The following is a 15,309-nucleotide window of genomic DNA, read 5'->3' on the forward strand; positions in this document are numbered from 1 at the left end:
TAAATGTATTTTAGCAATAAGTAATATTAACAGGATAAAATGTCAAACTTAAAACAGTTTATCAAATATTTGGGAATGCAATAAAACTATTTTTGGGTGTCTTCAAGAATGATGTTCCAAGTCTATTTAGGCAAAGACAGCTCAAGGCTATAATGTGGATAAAGTTCAGAGTAGAGTGCAATCCTAGCTCCAAGTTTCAGAAATGATGCTAACAGATGCTAAGGCTGCTTAGCTAACGTACCAAAATAACTGAAAAATAAGACTTACCCTGCAACACAGACAGTATGGCATCGTCAAACTTGTCCATGCCGTGACAGCAGTTCTCTAGTTTGTTCCAAAGCCTCCACTCACAGTACCTGGAAATATCCTACAGCTTAAATAAGATCATTTAGCTAAAGTTAACACATTAGCTAGATTGCTAACTAGCAGCAGCCCTCACAAAACACGACTTTATCTTAATAACACCGTTGTACCATAGTATTTTTCAAATCAACTTAATGTTAACAACCTTAAATTACTGTTCACTTTGTTTAGATAAATAATTTGATCTTACTAACGGTCCTGATGGTTAACAAAGCAGGGAAAAGAGTTTGTCCCGCGTGAAAGTAACGTCACAACAGGAACTGAGAATGCGCATGCAGAAAATTATTTATATTTAATTTTTTTTAAGTAAAAAAAAAATAAAATAAAATATAAATTCAGTCTTAAACACTTATTGCCTAAAAATAAATATAGCTGATGTAATTTAAACCTGAAAAATTGGATAATTAAGGATACATATATTTTTAAAATTGCCTACCTTTCCCATGGTCCCACACTCTCATCTGTGGCCTTCAGTGGAGAGCGGTAAAGTAAAGCTGCATTGCTACTGCGCGAAAACAGTTCACCATGGCGCTCTGGAGATGTATGATCTGTTTTATCTTTGTTTCTTTAACTCTGAAGGTGCTCCTTAGCCACATAAATGCAGCTCATGGTCGAAGGGAGGATTTTTGGGTTTACTGTGGAATAGATGGCTGTGAACAAGATTTCAGAGTTTTTAACTCATTCTTTCGCCACATTAAACGGACGCACCCTCTGTATTTGACGAATGGAAGCCCACCAAGAGGATGGAGGATCCCCCCAACATCCCACTCTTTAGGATCGGAAAATTTTGGTGTTTCAGTCTTTGCCAACTGTAGTACTGCAACAACCAGCACCGTGGAAATATCAACTGGTGGATCTTTGGCTGAAGTGCAGGAGCCTCAGGTTGTTGACAGCCCGATCACGGTAAGTGTTAAACTAAATAAAATGTAGTGTGGCTTCTGATGACAAATTTAGCCTTGTCTAACTCCTCGTATTTGGTCCTATATTACTTTTAATCCTTTTCTCCATTTTTAGTCAAGAGAAATTTAACAAGATCTCGCGATATTATACCGCTAGATATTGTTCTTCAAACTGTTACAAGCGATTTCCACTATGGTTGGATTTTAAATCACAATTTCATCCTGCAGGATGAAATAAAAAATAAATAAACAGAATAGCAGTTCAGTGTAGATAGTACAGGCTATGCTGCAGCCGGAGCAGGCACACACTCTGCGGCTGGCATGTCTCCTGGTGAAGTTTGCATCAAAGACACTCTCAGCGCGCTTAAATCGTTCAATGTGGCAGCAATTTGGGTATCTCGTAGGAATTATAAGTGGTGAATACAGTTTCAGGTAAGACACAGAGTATTTGGAAGCACTGTAAAAGAATCTGTTGGCCAGAAATACTGCCAAAACATGGATAAGAATGATTTTCTTGAAAATTAAATAAATTAATAAATGCATACAATAAAATATATCCATATACTAATACTAACATAAATTCTAAGTGCAAATCTAAATTACGTGATTTAAAAATACATAAATAATTTAATAAATACAACAAACATGTAAAGAAACTAATATCTAAGTGCGAACAAGAATTCATTATTTAAAAAGATAAAATCTCATTCTCATGAATCCAATCCCTAGCCTCATCAAAAAAATGGACAACCCCTTTTTTATTGTTTCTTTGTCTTTGATTTCTTTTCCATTTCTTTTTTCTTTATTCCAAAGAATGAATATTATATTATCTTATATTATATTGAATGTTCACAACTGTAACACTAGTCACTGTCATGCACTTTGTTTTTTAATGGACCAATCATTAGGTGTAACTGATTATACCTGTTATGTAAGAATTTCTATAATTGGCCAGGAGTTTGGAGTAACTTTGTTTTTCTGCTCTAAAGGAAGAAGCTGTTGCTACAACATCCTTTACCAGACATGATATTACCAGATCTGCTGCAGCTTTTGCTATCAGTGTTCAAGAACAGTGCCACTTATCACAGGTATGTTATAGTCTTAATGGATCGATACATTACATAAGGCAATCAATGTCTTACTTGTTCATAATGGAATTCAGATTTTTTTTTTTTTTATATAAATGCAGAATAAGTTACTTTTGTTTCAAATGTTTTCACAGAGAACGGTCAAACATATCATCTCAGGAGTGCAACAGTATCAGGCTGTTCTTTTGGATACGCTCAAGGAAAGAATGAAGACAGTGTTTGAAGATAATGCTGAGGGAACCACTCAGCTTCAAGATGAGGCTTTGGCTACATTTGATAAATTCATGGATCCTTTCTCCACCATTGCATATGGACAGAGTAGAGCCATAGGGGAAATGTTCTGTCCAGTCAACGCAGAGGAAGTAGTAGTATCCCAGAAGATATGTTGGGTAAAGCAAGGTTTTTCAAGGGTCATGTCCTTAAGGAACAAAAGTTTTTACTATGTACCATTAATTGAAAGTCTAAAGCAGTTAATGACTAATGAGAGAATCTTTACCATGTTGAACACTGCACCACAAAGAAGCAGAGAGGGATTCTTCTATGATTTTAGAGACGGGTCCCTCTTTACATCTCACCCTTTGTTTTCTCAGAGGCCAAATGCATTGCAATTAATACTGTACACAGATGAAATTGAAATATGTAACCCCTTAGGGTCCCATGCTTCTGCAAACAAATTGGTCATGTTTTATTATACTTTAGGAAATATTGATCCAAAATTTAGGTCAAAGTTAGCTGCAATACGACTTCTTGCTATTGCTAAAGCAAATGACATTTCTCAGTGGGGTATTGATGTTGTACTGAAAAGAATACTTCAAGATCTATCACTGCTGCTGCTGGATTAAAATGTCAAATGGTGAAATTGAATTGTTTGGTGCTGTTATAGCCATTTGCGAAGACACGCTAGCCCAGCATGAGATTGCTGGCTTTAAAGAAGGGATTGGTTTTGCTTATAGCAAATGTAGACACTGTGAATGCAACTTTGATGATATGCAAAGTGTTTTTGAGGAGAAGAAGTTTGTTCAAAGAACTCTGGAGAAACATATCAGGCAGTGTTTTGAAATAGATAAAGCAAGCACAGATTTATTGAAAGCGTCCCTCAAAACTACTTAGAAGAAGCAGACTAGTTGATGTTCCTGCATTTGACCTGATCAAACAAACTCCACAGGACATAATGCATGTTATTTTTGAAGGTGTTGCATCAATGGAAGTTAAATTTGTATTAAAACACCTAATTCTCTCAGGACAATTGGAATTAGACAAGTTTAATTCAGACATTCAAAATTTTCCTTACTCACCTCTTGAAATACGGGATAAACCATGTCCTATTAGCTTTGGCACTTTAGCGGCTAACGACAACAAATTGAAACAGTCTTGTGGACAGATGCTAATTCTTTTAAAAATATTACTTTTTCTTTTGTATGGTGTGGAGAGTGAGTATGTTGTATTTATTAGAAAGTTAATTATGATAGTTCAAATAGTTCTTGCTCCCATTATTTCTTTACAAACTGTATTGCAACTGAGAAGTATGATTGAAGAACACCTGTATCAGTTCAAGCAACTTTTTCCCGAAGCCAATATAATACCTAAGCAACATTATATGTTGCATCTTCCCAGTCAAATCTTATCCCTTGGACCTTTAATAAGGAGTATGTGCATGCGCTCTGAGGCAAAGCACTCCTATTTTAAACAATGGGCTTCTAAGTTAAATTTTAAAAATGTTTGTAAATCCCTTGCAAACCACAATCAATTTCTTGAGTGTTGTCAAAATGAAATAGGCACTGAACATCCTATTTTTGCGAAAGAAAAGGAATCCGGGCCAGTATCAGCTGTTAAAAATAATGAATATGTTAGGAAAAAAATTAAAGAATTTTTTGGAATAGATGTCATGCAGTCTGTTGTCTCAGTGAAATGGTATGTTCTAAATGGCAATAAATACATTGCTGGGAAGTCCATGATTATTGCAGATGTGGATGGCACTTTCCCTGTGTTTGGACTGATAAAGGATATCTTTTTGATTGACTCGTCTTTTATTGCTTTTGAGTACCAACGCTATGAAACTTTGAATTTAAATGAAGACTTATTGGCATATGAAGTAACTGTGCACATTGTTGCTCAAGCTACAGAATTAGCCCATGAGCTCATTGATTATACTTCATACTTTTCTATTAGTTTTAGGGGCAGTGTGTTTGTGCCAATCAAATACAGTCTTTCTGATATTATTTCCCATAGAAATCACCCTTAAGATTAGGGTTGCACCAAGTATTGGCTTAGTGTAGTTTGTGATGATATCAGTTGACAGTCATTAAATGTTCCCTAAACCAATGTCAATGTTGTACCACATAATGCTGGCATGCTGTGACAAACAGCTGTCTTTGAAATGTGATTTGTATCATAAATTGTGGTTAATTTTTTTCCCTTATATGTACAACTTTGAAGTCAGACATGATTTTGAATAAATCATATTTTCAACAGGTGCCTTGTGTGAATTTCCTAAATCAAGAAAATTGAGTTTGTCACTCTATCTTGAAACAAGTGATATTTTGAGAGACATCTGGTGAGAGACCTAATGTAGGCTATTTTAAGAGTTATTCTTCCCATTTCTGGATTTCTGTACTAATATAGACACAATTATATGGTTATTCTCAATTTAAGTTTATTATCTAAAATCCAGACTTAGAAACAAGTAAATCTTTTTTACAACAAGGCAAACAATCTGGCCTGTCTAAAAATAGGATTTTAAATCATGGCAAGCACCAGATAATTTGCAGTGTAACTTGTCCATTATGGTCCAGGGATTATGCTACTAATGCTAACTGAATTGAGAAGACCTGTCATAAAGACAGAAAGATATGACTGAGGATTGTTAATAACCAGTGGGTTGAAAAAGAAGTGGTATAGATTAAATAGCATCTGTTGCTTGTAGTTCAGCGTTCCATGTATAGAGTCTGTATTTTCATTAGCTGGTAGGGGAGGGATATTAAAGATTAGGAGGTTTTAGGTATCATAAGGCCTAGAGTCATTTGACCTTTTCAGTGTACATCACTGCTGTTGTTTTTAGGTGTGAGGGAATTAAAGGCTCACTGAGGGATATCTTGGCCAATCTAATCAGTGTGAACCAGGGAGAGAAGTTCCTAAGATGCGGGAGTCTGCAATATGAGCTGTGGGATGATATATACACGCTGCTTAGGTCCCTGCAAAGAGCATTCCTTAATCAACTCACAGTAAAAATGAAGCCAGTGAAAGTGAGAATCCACCTTTAAACCTTTAAATAGTCTTATGATCAGCTTCATTCTTTGTCCATTGGTCAGTTATAGGGTTTGATAGTTCTGACTGATTGCCATTGAAGCTTTCATCTTAATCTTGTGTGTTTGTTCCAGGTTAGAAAAGTAGAGAACAAACAAAATTTGAATTTGAAAGCTTCTTAGTCTACAGCTGTGTAAAGAACTGATTGTTCCGTCAAACAATTTTTGAGCAGCTGTTTTTCAAGTATAGGTAGTTTCAATAAATTCTATTTAATTTTTAGTGCCATGTTGTGTACAAAGGCCTTCCCAGTGCCCATGTAAATGAGGAAGGCCAAGTATCTCAGTGGCAAATTTAGGGAATTTGGGTGCTGTCTGTGATGTGATATACATTTTTCATCCATTTACCTATGAATATTTAAAATTTCCAAGTCCAGCATTTTGAAGAACGAGTTAACCTTCCTCCTAGTTGATTTTTGCTTAGTTTCGTTTTTCCTTTCACAGTTTAGATTTTAACATACTGATCCTTTCTGTCACCTTTCTGGATTGGAATAATAAAAATGCCAAGTCTAATTAATTGTCATTTCAGGTTTTAAACTGCTCCCCTTCTTTTAGCTGCAGGTATCACTGAGATCCAAGGTACCAGTATTAGCATTATTAGCTACTAAGAAATAACAGCCATCTTTCAGCTGTGAGGTTAGAGGTCTGGCAATAAAACTGTCATGATCCTAGGTCGTTGACCCAGCGTTTTGTGTTTCTTTTTGGTTTCATCTTGTGTTTGGTGTTTATTCTGATTCTGTATTAATTCTTTGGGTTGGTTGTCATGTTTATTATCCCTACCTGTGTCTCCCCTCTGTGCTCCGTTCAGGTCCCTGCGTTTTTGTTGTAAAACAGTCTGTGTGTTTCCGGTTTTACTTTGTAGGTCTGCTTCTCATTATGACCATTAGTGTCAGCTGTGTCCACCCCTGCATGTCATCTCCTCATTACCTAGTGTGTATTTATAGTGTGTGTTGGCTTCTGTTCATCGTTGGATCATCTGTGTTTCTTGGTGTAACTACGTCTCTCTGCATTTGCCGCTCCCCGGTTCATGCTTAGGTTTGTCATTTAGTTTTCCCAGTCTAGGTTTTTTCAGTCATTCGTCTCTTCTCACTGCCTGTTCAGTCGCTCCACTTCTGTAAATAAAACATCACTCTCATCACCAGTCAACTGCCTGCATTTTGGGTCCTTTTCCTCCTACACCACACGGCTCACCCCGCCAGCCGTGACAAAAACAGGACTTTGAGACAGTACATAGAATTTTGTGTCCCAATTTTGGACTTTTTATTTTCAGTGACTCTTTGGCAAGTACCATGGTCTAGGGTCTGAGACACTGTTTTAAGATTCTGTATGTTATCATATTTTCATATTATTATCATATTGTCTGTTTGATTTTCTGTTTAGTTCTTCGCATGTTTTGTTATCATCTTTATGTTTCTTAACTTTAGTTGAGTTTCCTGGATGACGAGATGGACAGACCCAGATGGGGGTCACCCTGGAAGTTCTCCCAACTCACCTACGAGTTACTGCTCTCACTGTCAGTGTCCTCGATTAGATCACTAGAAGTGAGTACTTCAATTTGTACATTTACAAGACTTCCCTTGGTTAAAGATGTATAATCCTTATTTTGACTAGACTTGCTAGAAAATAACTGTCTCGCATATCCATCTTTTGCAACAACTTGCTCTGTCCCTGCACCCACCAACCATATGAGTGCATCGTAAAACTCCTACTAGGTGATTATTTGCCCAGTAAACACCAGAACAATGCTCCAGTCATGTTCCAGGCCTTAGTGAAAGATGTACACTTGACCCTAAACCTTTTTCTTTTGCTGGCTTTCTTTCAGAGTAGATTTACAACATGGGGAACCATAAGCTCCTCGTTGTGAAGATGGCACTGGAAGCGTAGAGACACTGGCTTGGGGGCTGTGGGGATATATCATTTTAATATCATGTTTATTCTCTTATATCCTTTTTATTAAGCTTTGAGTAGTGGCATTTGATTAAAACATTCATTCAATATATTACACATATAGTTTCAATCATGTTATTACACATATTGCAAAATGTGCTCATAAAAGAGTTGGCCTTCTGTCTGGTAAGAGGTTACAAGCTTTATCTGGCGAGGTGAGAGGTGAGACAGAGTGCAGTGAGGCCGAGGCACGCTCGCTTGCACACACAGACATTATATAGACAGATTTCTAGGTTAGAGTTAAAACATATTTTGCTTGTAACTGCATTTTGTGCCTGCATAAGCAACAGTTGTTTTTTTTTTTTGTAGAATGTGCTTCTGATGTTCCAGAGATAAGCGAGAATAAGAAGATCGACAGGAAGCAGCTGGCATGCAGACGGAGAAAATGTCTTTTTGAGTGTGTGTCAAAGGTTGTCAACAGAAGAGCTGTGGTTACTGTAACTTATGCATGTTATGTACCTGCTTGACGCAAGAGGGGGCATAATACCCTGACATATAAAAACATTTTAAGTATGCTTTCTTGTGGGATTTATGCTGAGGATTGTGACATGTATTTCCTCCACACGTGTTTAATAAAATCATTGTTTTGACACACTTGGACCAGTGGTCGTTTGTCTCACACCTCAATCACGAATCGGGACAGGGCTTTGAACAACCATTTGAAGTCTAGACAGATCGGATAATAGGAACTTGGTCTACCCCCGATTAGTCAATTGCCTCAATCATGACATACCAGGTGGGCTCTTTAATTATTAACCAGGTTCCTGGAACTGCAAGCTGTAGGTTGTTTCATGTCAGTTTCCCACCAATGAGACTTTAGAGGAACCAGACCTCATCTTGACTTACCTATTTGTTCACCAAAGAAAGGAAATTACATTTCTGGTTAGGATGTCCTAGCAGACCAAGGCCCTGCTTGGATATCAGGCATCCCAAAAGAGTGAGTTGTCCATTCCCTTCATGCTGCATTACCTCTGTTTCCATGTTTAGAGAGCCACTAAAGCACCTCTGCAGAGAACAGCGGAACAAGAAAATAGACTGGGTTTCTGTGTAGGTTCTCAGTCATCCAGGTCATAGTAAATAAGACGCTTGGAAAGAAAAGCAACTCACCTTTTTTAAGTGTCTTGAAGACATATCACTTCTCATCTGAGAATCTTTTTCAGTTCAAAGAAGTTTCGTGGATGAGATTTTTTGGTCTGAAGAAGCTTCTCAGATGAGAAACGTAAAAAAGACCAGTTGCTTTTGTTTCCAAGCTCCTTGAGTGACTGGACTTCTTGACACCAGACCCCAGCTCCCAACTGCACTCAAGGTCAGAAGGTTTGAACAGAATCAATAAACCTGTCTCCTATAAGCCAAGTTTTTCAAATTCTAACAAGTTTAAAAGTCAATATTTGGTATTACCACTTTTATTTTTCATACAGACTCAATCCTCTTTGGGAAGCTTTATTTATATAGTTCCAAATCACAACAACAATTGCCTCAAGGCACTTTATAATGTAAGGTAGACCCTACAAAATTCCAAAGCTACTTTAATGTCAATGCTATTTTGTTATAATCTCTGTCAACATGCTCCAGGCTTTGTGGAGGCCAGTTTGTGACAGTGTTTCGTTGTGTGTTTTGTATGGCATTGTGGAGTTTGTTTGAGATCATTGTGCCAAGTTTTTGGCTGGCTCTTTTGGAATAATTTTGTTAGTACAAAATGCATTTGGATAAGTGGAATAAATGGATGGATATAAAAATAATTGGTGCATTTTTCCAGCAGAGTGTCTTAACGACATAAACTGCTGGATGTCGCTGAACTATTTCAAACTAAATCACGACAAAACTATAATTTTTGGCAAACCATGACTCTGTTAGTCTTGTAAGAAATGACTTGAGCCAGCTACTGTACATGCCCACATTCAAAACCTTGTGCTATGACCTGGCCTAGGGATAACCGGGACCCCAACATGCAGGTGTGACTCCCCGCTCCCACAACCACCCCCAAGAGGCCAGCAACAAAGCAATTAAAGGGGCTAATCAGCAGTCTATTCTCTTCGGATGTGAGCAATGCCAAAACAACAAACAAAAAGGTTTTCATTTTCACCATTCTTCCCGATCAGAAAGTAAAAGCAAGCAAAAGACAATTCTCTAACCTAAGCTCCTACCAACAAACATGAGAAAAAGTGTTTCAACAAAAAGGGCTTCTCACTCCTACTAAACTGACTAACTCCACATTCTCTATTGTTTGCTGATTGCACCGTATTTGCATTACTGTGCAGAGGTTTGGGGCAATACTTACACATGTTCTCTATCATCAATCTTTATATTACATAAAAGGGCCATAAGGATAATCCATAAAACTGGTTACAGAGATCATACAAATCCATTATTCTTAAAATCAAAAATTCTACAATTCACAGATCCAGTTCATTTTCTCACTGCACAAATTATGTAATGCAATAAATAACCTGCTTCCTGACAATATTCTAAAACTGTTTTCTAAAAGAGTACGGGGATACAATTTGAGGGGGGAATTAAATTTAAAACATCCTTGTATCCGTACAACATTAAAAAGTTTTTGCATCTCTGTGTGTGGAGTGAAGCTGTGGAAGTAAAGATATGACAGCGGTTTAAGGATATGGTTTTTGCAGGGTACAGGGAGGAGGTAGAGATTTGATAGGGTGTTCCTGTCCAATATTTTCATGTTTGTGCGGATGCACGGGTATGTTGGTATGGGTATATATATCTGTAGGTTGTGTATCCTTTGAGGTGTTACCGGGGTTATTGAAAATGTGTATATGTGTGTATGTGTATATATATATATATATATATATATATATATATATATATATGAAAGATAGGATCATGGCCAAGCTTGAAACCTGGACCCCCCGTAGCCGGTTACCAAGATTACGTGAAGTACCCTCAGAAGGTCTGCTAGATGATGTTAATGCAGCACTACGGACGATATCTACAGCCACGATTACCAACACTAACAAGCTGATCTACAATACAGCAGCAGTGATCAGTGAGATGCATGGGTACAAGTTGAACAGCCACAAGGGGCAGTACCCTCCATGGAGAAGGAGGCTAGAGGCTAAGATCAAGGTAGCACGGAGGGAGGTTAGCCAACTATCAGAGTTGCAGAAAGGCGCGATGAAGAAGGTGCCTAAGAAGTACAGGAAGCTGTCCACACATGAGGCCTTGGAAACTGCCAAGCAACGACTCACAGCCTTGGCCAGCCGCTTGAGGAGGTACTCCAGAGAGATAGAAGGCAGGAGAATAAACCAGCTGTTCTCCACAGAACCAGCAAAGGTGTACTCTCAGTGGCAGGGTAACAATATGAGAACAGCACCACCAAGGCTGGAGATGGAGCAATACTGGAAGAGCATATGGGAGAAGGACGCGACCCATAACGGCAATGCTCAGTGGCTAGTGGATCTGAGGGCAGACCACAGCAACCTCCCCGAACAGGGTCCAGTAACCATCACAGTGGCAGATATCCAAGAAAGGGTCTCCAGTATGAAGAGTTGGACAGCACCAGGCCCTGACATGGTCCACGCCTACTGGCTGAAGAAGCTGACTGCACTCCACGAACGACTGGCAGCACAAATAAATCAGCTGCTAGTTGACGAGAGACACCCGGAATGGCTAACCGAAGGCCGGACAGTCCTGATCCTCAAGGATCCCCAGAAGGGACCGGTCCCCTCCAACTACCGACCAATAACCTGCCTCAGCACGTGGAAGCTCCTGTCAGGCATCATAGTGGCTAAGATGAACAGGCACATGGGTCAATACATGAGCGAGGCACAGAAAGGGATGGGCAAGAATACCAGAGGCGCAAAACACCAGCTACTGGCAGACCAAGCAGTCAGCCGAGACTGCAAGGGTAGGCTCACCAACCTGTGCACTGCCTGGATTGATTACAAGAAGGCCTATGACTCAATGCCCCACACCTGGATACTGGAATGCCTAGAACTATATAAGATCAACAGGACCCTAAGAGCCATCATCAGGAACTCAATGGGTATGTGGTGTACAACACTAGAGGCCAACGCAAGCCCATAGCACAAGTCACCATCAAGTGCGGGATCTACCAAGGAGATGCTCTGTCCCCACTGCTGTTCTCCATAGGCCTGAACCCCCTCAGTGAGATCATTAACAAGACTGGCTACGGACACCGACTATGGAACGGAGCAGTTGTCAGCCACCTCCTGTACATGGATGACATCAAGCTGTATGCCAAGAGTGAACGAGACATCGATTCACTGATCCACACTACCAGGATATACAGTACAGCAATGACACTGGAATGTCATTCGGGCTGGAGAAGTGTAGCCGGATGATAACAAAGAGAGGGAAGGTAGTCAGAACTGAGGGGATCGAGCTACCAGAAGACAACATTGCAAACATAGAGGACAGTTACAAGTACCTGGGAATCCCGCAGGCGAATGGGAACCATGAAGAGGCCGCTAGGAAAGCTGCAACCACCAAGTACCTGCAGAGGGTCAGGCAAGTCCTGAGGAGTCAGCTGAACGGTAAGAACAAGATCCGGGCTATCAACACCTACGCTCTGCCCGTGATCAGGTACCCAGCTGGTATAAGTTGGCCAAAGGAGGAGATAGAAGCCACTGACATCAAGACAAGAATGGTAAATGGTAAATGGCCTGTATTTGTATAGCGCTTTTACTAGTCCCCCCTAGGGACCCCAAAGCGCTTTACACACCCAGTCATCCACACATTCACTCACACACTGGTGGAGACAAGCTACAGTTGTAGCCACAGCTGCACTGGGGCAGACTGAAAGAAGCGAGGCTGCCATATCGCGCTATCGGCCCTTCTGGCCCACACCAGTAGGCGGTAGGTGAAGTGTCTTGCCCAAGGACACAACGACCGAAACTGTCCGAGCCGGGGCTCGAACTGGCAACCTTCCGATTACAAGGCGAACTGCCAATTCTTGAGCCACGATCGCCCCAGCCAAGGTAAGAAAGCTCCTTACCATGCAGGGAGGGTTTCACCCCAAGTCCAGCACCCTGAAGGTGTACGCTAAACGAAAGGAAGGGGGCCGGGGACTGGTGAGTGTCAGCACCACAGTCCAGGATGAGACAACGAACATCCAAGAATACATTGGATGCATTTGTATAGCGCTTTACTCAGTCCCTAAGGACCCCAAAGCGCTTTACACTACATTCAGTCATTCACCCATTCACACACGCATTCACACACTGGTGATGGTAAGCTACATTGTAGCCACAGCTGCCCTGGGGTGCACTGACAGAGGCAAGGCTGCCGGACACTGGCGCCACCGGGCCCTCTGACCACCACCAGTAGGCAAACATGGGGTTAGTATCTTGCCCAAGGACATTTGGCATGCAGCCAGGAGGCAGCCTGGGATCGAACCACCGACCTTCTGATTAGTGGCTGACCTGCTCTGCCACCTGAGCTACAGCCACCCCATTGGGAAGATGGCCCCAACTGACCGAGTGCTCAGTGAATATCTCAGGCAGCAGAAACCCAAGAAAGAGGAGGAAGACGAGGAACCATCATGGAAGGACAGGCCCCTGCACGGTATGTACCACCGGCAGATAGAGGAGGTGGCTGATATCCAGAAATCCTACCAGTGGCTGGACAAAGCTGGACTGAAAGACAGCACAGAAGCACTAATCATGGCAGCACAAGAACAAGCTCTGAGTACAAGAGCCATAGATACTGGGGTCTATCACACCAGGCAAGACCCCAGGTGCAGGCTGTGTAAAGATGCGCCTGAGACAATCCAGCACATAACAGCAGGGTGCAAGATGCTAGCAGGCAGGGCATACATGGAACGCCATAACCAAGTGGCCGGCATAGTGTACAGAAACATCTGTGCCGAGTATAACCTGGAAGTTCCGAGGTCAAAATGGGAGACGCCCCCAAGGGTGGTGGAGAATGACCGAGCTAAGATCCCGTGGGACTTCCAGATACAGACGGACAAAATGGTGGTGGCTAACCAACCGGACATAGTGGTGGTAGACAAACAGAAGAAGACGGCCGTAGTGATCGATGTAGCGGTCCCGAATGACGGCAACATCAGAAAGAAGGAACACGAGAAGCTGGTTTGTTTGTCTCTGTTTAATTCTGTGTTGTTGTACTTTTTCAACAGGTGCAAAATAAAGATTCAATCAATCAATCAAACACTAATTTTAACTCCCTACGGTAACACATGTGCCACAGTAGGACTGAGCTGTAAAGAGTAAGATACCCCTCACAACTGAGCGACTGTTTCACACCAGTGTCATGCAAAACACTGACAGGAACTCTCTTTTCTTCTCCCAATAAAGAAACAAAACCTTTGGACACAAAAGGCTTTAATTCTTCGTCTATTTTGTCACAGCTGCATCTTCTAATTTGTGAGGTTTAGTTTATAGAAGATTTACTGGGGAAGGAGTATTAACCTTCCTGAACTGTTCTTTTCCTTTAAGAATGGGACAGGCAGCGATGACGTGTCCGTGATCACGGCAGCAGTAACACTCTGTTTTCAGTGGCTGCAGTGGTTTACGACAGGGGTTTTTGGGAGACCTGGTGTTTGGGCGACCTGAGCTTGGTGTGTTGCAAACAGGAGATGAAAACACACCTTTGTGTTTAAACATAGCCTGTACTGAAGCAGCAAGAGTTGTAACCTTTTGTTCATTTAAGTAGGTTACCACTTTTTCTGGGAGTTGATTTTTGAACTCTGCCAACAACTCCAGCTCAGGCAAATCATCTAAGGTAGCCTTGGCAACCTGACACCATTTATTAAACAGAATCTTTTTCTCCCTCGCAAACTCCACATAAGTTTGGGTGGCAGTTTTTGTCAGATTCCTAAACTTTTGCCTATACGTTTCTGGCACAAGCTCGTATGCACGCAGGACAGCAGCTTTCATAATCTAAACTGTCCTCAACTGAAAGAGCTATGCATACCTCTTGACCTTTCCTCTCTAATTTGCACTGGAGCAAGAGAGAGCATATGCTCTTTGGCCAGTGTAGTGCACCTGCAATGCGCTCAAACACTTTTCAGATCTACTTAGCCTGCACTTGTCCACTCAAACTCAGATGCTTTAACTGGTCCCACACTCCCACTTAAAATCTAAAGGTGACAGGGCTTTCTAGGTTGCCATCCCAAGACTCAGGAGCAGTTTTCCCTCTTTTGTAAAGTTCTCCTCTTCTTTGGAAATCTTGAAATCACACTTGACGACCTAACTATTTTTAAAGGCTTTCACATCACTTTGAAACCAGGTCTATTCTGTCCTTGTTATCTTGTTTTTTATCTTTTCGGATGATATATGCATGTGTATATGTATACATGTATTCATGTCCATGTGACCTTCCATCTTTTTATCTAATTAATTTTAATTCTTTCCTTCATTTACTTTGCCGACTTTGATGCCTTTTAAACGTGCTATATAAATAAAGCTGACTTGAGATGATAACTTCTCATTTCATATTCTTCACATGCTTCATCCTAAGCACACTCTCTGTTGATTCACTCGCTAACTATATTCACAGTATTCACTCACTGTCTTTAAGGAATTGCTAACTTAGCTTAGATCGTAGCAGCATGGCCTTTTCACCTGTCCCTCCTGCACTCTCCTGCGCCTTGTGTGAGATGTTTTAGTTACTCCTTGGCCTCCTTTAGCAGTAATGATACTTGTAATAAATGTAGCCTTTTTGCAGCTCTGGAGGCCAGGATCACTGAATTGGAGACTCTGCTTCGCT

The 15,309-nt window shown here is 40.8% G+C and overlaps 1 protein-coding gene across 1 annotated transcript; it reads left to right on the top strand.

The window, feature by feature from the left end:
- The first annotated feature begins 856 nt into the window (after window positions 1-856).
- LOC120745981 lies at window positions 857-3,192 on the top strand. Its single transcript, XM_040051215.1, has 3 exons — window positions 857-1,266; window positions 2,252-2,350; window positions 2,485-3,192. The coding sequence occupies exons 1-3, from the start codon at window positions 889-891 to the stop codon at window positions 3,190-3,192; spliced, it is 1,185 nt and encodes a 394-aa protein (XP_039907149.1). The 5' UTR covers window positions 857-888.
- Window positions 3,193-15,309: the final 12,117 nt, after the last annotated feature.

This window comes from Simochromis diagramma, unplaced genomic scaffold (assembly GCF_900408965.1).
Source record: "Simochromis diagramma unplaced genomic scaffold, fSimDia1.1 OVJJ01000644.1, whole genome shotgun sequence".
In the NCBI taxonomy this organism is placed as follows: Eukaryota; Metazoa; Chordata; class Actinopteri; order Cichliformes; family Cichlidae; genus Simochromis; species Simochromis diagramma.

What these genes read in the sequence shown, in the direction of transcription:
- LOC120745981 (XM_040051215.1), top strand. Translation starts at nt 889, where the DNA reads ATGGCGCTCTGGAGATGTATGATCTGTTTTATCTTTGTTTCTTTAACT. An exon ending in TTGTTGACAGCCCGATCACG is followed by an intron (nt 1,267 to 2,251) that starts GTAAGTGTTAAA and finishes TCTGCTCTAAAG; the next exon opens with GAAGAAGCTGTTGCTACAAC. An exon ending in AACAGTGCCACTTATCACAG is followed by an intron (nt 2,351 to 2,484) that starts GTATGTTATAGT and finishes ATGTTTTCACAG; the next exon opens with AGAACGGTCAAACATATCAT.